This window comes from Gossypium hirsutum, chromosome D04 (assembly GCF_007990345.1).
Source record: "Gossypium hirsutum isolate 1008001.06 chromosome D04, Gossypium_hirsutum_v2.1, whole genome shotgun sequence".
NCBI classification, from domain to species: domain Eukaryota; kingdom Viridiplantae; phylum Streptophyta; class Magnoliopsida; order Malvales; family Malvaceae; genus Gossypium; species Gossypium hirsutum.
Genome location: NC_053440.1, coordinates 44,426,219 through 44,432,814, shown reverse-complemented (window position 1 = coordinate 44,432,814; position 6,596 = coordinate 44,426,219). Strand labels below are relative to the sequence as shown.

Here is a 6,596-nt window from a genome sequence, read left to right as displayed (position 1 = left end):
AAGCGCCGCTAATGCTCAGGCTTTTAGCGGCGTTTTTGAGAAAGCACCGCTAATGCTCAGGCTTTAGCGACGTTTTTGAGAAAGCGCCGCTAATGCTCAGGCTTTTAGCGGCATTTTTGAGAAAGCGCCGCTAATGCTCAGGCTTTAGCGGTGTTTTTGAAAAGCGCCACTAATGCTCAGACTTTTAGCGGCGTTTTTGAGAATGCGCCGTAAAAATATTTTACCTGTCTATTTACTATTTAATTTGTTTATTTATATTAATTAATTAAAATTCAATTTATTTTTAATTGAGTATTTTTTAAAAATGGATAAATTTGAAATAATGACACGTAGAAATAATTTGAAATAAAAAACATAAAAAATATTTGTTAAGAATAGAAAAATTAAAATACTATTATTTAAAATAATTTTAAAATGTTTTGGGTACATGAATGATTGATTTTTAATTTATATATTAAATAATTTCATATATAATTGTAAAAGATACGATAGTATTATTTTTAAAATATTTAATTAATTATCATTATAGTTTAGGGTTTAATATATATGGTTTAAGGTATATGGTTAATTTAGGATTTAAGGCCGGTTTAGGAGTTACAATTTTAAGGTTTATAGATTATGGAATTAGGGATTATGGATTAGAGATTCTGGTTTAAGAGTTGTGATTTAGGGGTCAGGGGCTAGGGCCTAGGGGTTAGAGATTAAGAGTTAGGGATTTAGGATTTATGGATTCGGTGTTAGGTTAGGGTTTATGGTTTAGATTAATTAGTGTTTTTTTAATTTATATATTAAATAAAGTTTAAGGGTTAGGGGTTAGGGGTTAGAGATTAGATGTTAAGAGTTAGTGATTTAGGATTTAGAGATTCGGGGTCGAGTTAGGGTTTAAGGTTTAGATTAATTAGTATTTTTTAATTTATATATTAATTAAGTTATTATATAATTGTAAAAGAGGGGTTAGGGGTTAGGGGTTATGGGTTTAAGATTTATGTTTTATGATTTAGGGTTTAAGAGATAAGGGTAAAGGGTTTAGGGTTTAGATTAATTGTTGTTTCTTAATTTAAATATTAAATAATTTCTTATATAATTGTAAAATAAATAACATTAATTTTAATATTAAAATTATGATTATAATTTTAATTATTTAAGAGATAATAGATAAATTATATATATATTAAATGGTTTAGGATTTAAGGTTTCCTTGAGATTTATTAAATGATAGTTAATTTTTAACAAATAAAATAAAGAATTTTTAACAAAGCAAAATGACTTCGTTTTGTTCAAAATAAAATAATTTTTTACGGTCGTTTTTTATACAAACGTCGCTAAAGGGAATCAATAACGGCGATTTTCATGAAAACGCCACAAAATTCATTTTATCTTAAAAAAAATTGGCGCTGATTTTTCCTCAAATTTTCCCCCTAAAACCCCTAACTTTGCCCAAATTTCGCGCTGATGTTTTTCCCAAATTTTGCACTGATTATTTGTGTGTGTGTTTCATCTTCTTGTGTTCATTACTCAGATCCCTATCGCTGTTGCTGCTCTGGTTATTCTCTGTTATTCTTTTTAATTTGGTGTTCATTTGTATAGATTGTTGAAAAGGAATCTGAATCTGGGGGAAAGCTAGACTCCTATGAAGTCGAGGGTGGTGAGACAAAGGGTGAAATACTTCAAAATCTGGCTGAGTTCCAGTTCTCTTGTGTAAGTCCCTGCTGTTTGAAAGAAATGTTTCCGGCTGGAGGAGTTTGATCTTTCCTCACTGCCGGTCGGGTTGAATCATAGTCTCTTATGCTGTCTTCCTATGTTAATCAGATAGGCAATATATATGTGTATATATATAGGTTATATAGAGGTTTTGTATTGATGATGATTTTGATGAAATGGTAGTCTTAAAAAAAATTTCCAGGTACAGTAGTGAACCAATATCGTGGAATACAATTTTTTTCTTTCTTTTTTGCTTTGGGTTATGGAGATTTTGTTTTTGGGTTTCAGAAGGTTCTTATTAGGTAACTTGGTTGCCTATTTGTAATAATATAATAACTAAAAAAAATTATGACAGTATTCTTTTTATATAATGTTGGATTAATGAAAAATAAACTGCGGCTATTATTTTTTATTATTTGTTGGGGTTTAAGCTAAGAGTCTACCGGGTTTCGTGGTAGAATGTTATCAATTTTTTCTGGGGGAAAGCTTGGTGAGCTAGACTCCTATGAAGTCGAGGGTGGTGAGACAAAAGGGTGAAATACTTCAAAATCTGGCTGAGTTCCAGTTCTCTTGTGTAAGTCCCTACTGTTTGAAAGAAATGTCCTTGTTATTCTGCATGAAAGTCATACCATGTAGGCATGAACTATAGGACTAAATAAATGAACCCTATTTTTCAAAATTTTGAATTTAATTGATACCCTAGGTCATTGAGAGTTGTTTTATGGTGACAAGATAATTTTGAATTTAATTGATGCATTGAATCCTGCCACTGATAATTTTCTCAAAGTGCAGTATAGTGCTAATGATATGCAAGGGAAAGCAGAAAATAAAGCTGCAATGAGAATGAATCTAGGGCTTTCATCTGCTGATGATCAACGGCCAGTGGTAATTTTATTTCTGAAGTCTTTATTTGTTATATCAACATTGCTAAGATGTATTATATATTCTTTATGAAAGCTTTTGAGTTACAATGTAAGTTTAAGGTCACCTTTAGGTTCCAATAACACAGCATTATAGGAGGTTCTTATTATTTCTTAGCTGAATACTGCCTAGATTCTTACTCGAAGTCTTTTACTATTGAATAGGTAGGTTGCATAACAAGATTGGTGCCACAGAAAGGTGTTCATCTGATTAAGCATGCCATATATCGAACATTGGAGATGGGCGGTCAGTTTGAACTTCTTGGTTCATGTCCAGTTCCCCACATTCAGGTGAATCTCTACTACTGTTTTCTCTGTGTGAACAACGGATTTCTTTCTACTTGCATGAATGAAAGCTATAAAAACAATAAAAACTCTATTCAGGCATATCGGTCCATGCGGAGTTATTTGTTTTATTTTAAGTTGATACTTTTCCTGTTCCATACTTAGTACACTGAGATTTTCCTTTGCATTTTCTTTTTCTTTTTCTTTTATTTGTTTTCAGAGGGAATTTGAGGGTATAGCAAACCAATTCCAAAACCACGAACACATTCGGCTAATACTAAAATATGATGAGTCTCTTTCTCATGCCATTTACGCAGCATCTGACATGTTCATCATCCCATCTATTTTTGAACCTTGTGGCCTTACACAGGTATGCTCCAAACTCCAAACCACAATTCATAGCTCCTGTATACTTTTACTATATGCCCCCTCCCCCACCCCACCCTCTCTTTTTTTTTCCTGCTATATATACATGTATATGATCCTGCAAAATAAAATTCTTGAAATTCGATTCCATGGATCATAAAAACTTTGACCTTTGCTTTCTTTAAATGCTTTTTCTATGTTAAAAAAAAGGTGTGCCCAACCCATTTACCTCTCTCATCTCACAGCACAATATATCCTGCTAAAATGAGAAACAAAAAAGAAAAAGAAGTCAAATGCATAAATGGGAATGCAATTCTGAGACTTAGAGAGCACAGGTGGTTCAGCAGCACCATTATATATATAATAACTTTGACTTCTAATTGTTATGTTTGATTTTTTTTTAATTTAAAAATTATGACAGAAGGATCTTTCATTTATTAATTATCTTCATCAATATCGTTATGTTTGAAAAATAGCATAATAATTTTATTTGAGTGTAATTATCTATATTTAAATCATTATTAAGGAGTTAAAAATTAAGAGAATTATACGATATAATCATAAATTGTGTTATTAAAATGTGCGTAAACTCTTTAGTCAAATACATTTAAAAATTAGAATACCTTTTTTATAATTATAAAAATGTAATTATTTACCGTGTCCAAATACGCCAAATAGCAAGTAATACTTTTCTTTGATTATTTATATTTACGTCAGATAAGTTGGAGTGTGTTTCAGATAATTCAAATGTCAAATTCTTTAGGATTGATCTACAGAATAGTTCTCAGGTCGGCCTTATCTCCTGGATTCCAAAAGTGTTAACGTGGATTTTCTTTCTTGATGTTATAAATATATATGTTATTCAATAATTTTTTAAAGGACCTGGATTTATGGTATATCTTTCCCTTTCCACTAATTTCTTCTACTTTAATTGTTACTATGAGTGTTGTATGCATATGCTGTTTTTTTTCGTCTTTCTTTAATAGTTAGTCTGATAATTGTTACTATGAGTGTTATATCACTTTTGATACCACCAATGTATTTCGGCTTCTTAACCTTATAGCTCACCATTTAACACATGCTAATATGATTTTCTTTTGATGACCATCGGCTTAATTTGTTTACTGCATAAAATTTGTTCATAAATTTTATCATATATTAAGATTCTCATGTATGCTTTAAAACAATGAGCTTAATGTGCAGGATCTTTTCCATCTTTCTGTTGTATGCATCATAAGAATTTGAGTGAAACATAGGAAAATAATTCAGAATCTACGAAGTCTTTTGTCTATGTTTTAAAAAATTTAAAATTATTTTAAATAATAGTATTTTAAATAATTATTCTAAACCAGGTTAGTCACCTATTGCAAATGTTGATTCACGAATTCTAAAAGCTGTTGCTATCGAGAACTCTAAGGATGTGGACGCAGCTGCGGAGATTGTTCTGTCTGAGATTCTGCCTTACGCCTTACCTATCTAAATGAACCGTGGCTGGTAGTTCTACCTCACGGAATCGAAGCCCTACTGTGCAAGCAAATGAAGGTAGCTTTTTTTTTATGATTTAGTTGTAAACTTGTTTTTTTCTGCATTGTGCTTTGGCAATTTTTCAAGTTTGTGGAATAATTAGTTGTTATCTCTGTATGTTCTATATTGTGGTTTGGACGGTAACTGCCTTGCATATTGGAGCTTATGCATTGATCTATTCAACTGTTTAATGTCATGCATATATTGTTCGCCGAACTTGCACAAGTAAAGCAAGTAGCACATCATACTGCACTTCATTTTTCAGTAACATAATGCATAAAATTTTAGGGAGTTCAGGTGTGCATCCTATAGTCACCATTGTGTATTAAAGTTTATTGTTTCAGTGTACTAATGTTAGAGCCAGAAATTTGCCCGCCTGTTTCATTTTTCCACAATAAGGTAATAATTCAAACTGTTTCCTTGTTGTGGGAAACTGAAATTGCTTGATACTGGCATCATTTAGTATATCATTTAGTATACAGATCAAATTGACAAAGTTGTGCACGAGATGATAATAGAAGCGGGTGCTTATCCTTCTCCTCTTGGCTATGGTGGGTTTCCTAAGAGTGTATGCACTTCGGTTAATGGGTACTGGAAATGATGCAATCAAGTTTTTTGGTATGTCATATTTATCGCTAGATAACATTCCGGTTATTGGCTTTTTAACCCTTAAATGGCGCTGAGTTTGTTCTGTTTCTTTGTGAAGGTGTGCTGGTGAACTAGCATCTTCCATGTCTTTATTAATAAAAGACGTGGCAGAAACCCATTGCTCCTTCCAAATTTCTTGGGTCAATCTCGTGGCTATCCTCAATTCTAAGCTGGCTCCAGTTTAACTACTCTGAAAACACGGAGAGGAGCAACAGCAACAAAACCAAGTAGATATTTCTTTCAATGGCTGGAATTGCTACTACTTGTTATTATTTGACCCTTTCTTCTACAAGGTAAACTTCTTTTTTAAATGTGAAGATCTACTACTGCTGCCAATAAATTGGAGCAAGCTAGTTTCCAGAATATAGCTGGTGAACTAGCTTCTTCCATGTCTTTATTAATTCTTGGTTTTGTTGATTTCATTTTTAAATTAGTGTTTTTCGAGATTTGGGTTAAATTATTAAGTTCTAAATTGTTTAACAATAGGTTTTTTGTTTTCTTAAGCAGGGATGATGAAGATGATTCTGTTGCCAAGATGAAGGCAGCTGAGGAAGCCTTGGAAGCAAAACAAAAAGTAACAAATAGCTTGTCTGCTACCTGTTCTTTTTTTTTTTTAACATGTTTTATAGTTTTATGACAAATTATTCTTGGTACTCTGAAGATATTTATGCAAAATTACCCTATGATTCTATTGTATTTATACTGCATGGCTGCACCATGTATTTCTTAACTAGTTTGATAAATTTTATGTGTGGTGTTTAATTTTTCGTTATTGTTTGTGTAACTTGCAGCAAAAACCTACATTTGAGTTCTCTTTCCATTGTTTATTTTAGTTTTGATTCTAAATTTTATTTTTACTCTAATATTACGACAATTTGAGTTTTAACTTTTGGATTTTAATTGTGTTATTAATTTATTATTTTAAATTCTAAAATTAAATTCATTAATTTTTATATTTAGTTTTAAAGTTAAAATTTTCATAGAAAATTTAATTTAAATAATATTTTTATTTATCATAAAAATAAATATTATTTGATTAAAATAATTTTTTTAAAGATTCTATTTTTAGCGGCGTTTTTGCTAGAAGCGTTGCTAAAGGTTTGTTCTTTAGCGGCATTTGTGATAAAAGTGTCGCTAAAGGTCTTGGTCTTT

General features: G+C 31.2%; 1 protein-coding gene across 8 annotated transcripts; it reads left to right on the top strand.

Moving 5' to 3' along the window:
- The first annotated feature begins 1,341 nt into the window (after positions 1 to 1,341).
- On the top strand, positions 1,342 to 6,216 carry LOC107899296 (probable starch synthase 4, chloroplastic/amyloplastic). Of its 8 annotated transcripts, none has more exons than XM_041091225.1 (9): positions 1,342 to 1,485; positions 1,588 to 1,698; positions 2,494 to 2,586; positions 2,787 to 2,912; positions 3,127 to 3,276; positions 4,625 to 4,814; positions 5,315 to 5,414; positions 5,503 to 5,737; positions 5,952 to 6,216. In XM_041091225.1, the coding sequence occupies exons 1-6, from the start codon at positions 1,453 to 1,455 to the stop codon at positions 4,661 to 4,663; spliced, it is 552 nt and encodes a 183-aa protein (XP_040947159.1). In that variant the 5' UTR covers positions 1,342 to 1,452; the 3' UTR covers positions 4,664 to 4,814; positions 5,315 to 5,414; positions 5,503 to 5,737; positions 5,952 to 6,216. The 8 variants fall into 8 exon arrangements, with proteins under 8 accessions (XP_040947159.1, XP_016680452.1, XP_016680454.1 ...); XM_016824963.2 differs by having other exon boundaries at positions 5,279 to 5,414; XM_016824965.2 differs by having other exon boundaries at positions 5,279 to 5,414; positions 5,949 to 6,216.
- The last annotated feature ends 380 nt before the right edge of the window (positions 6,217 to 6,596 follow it).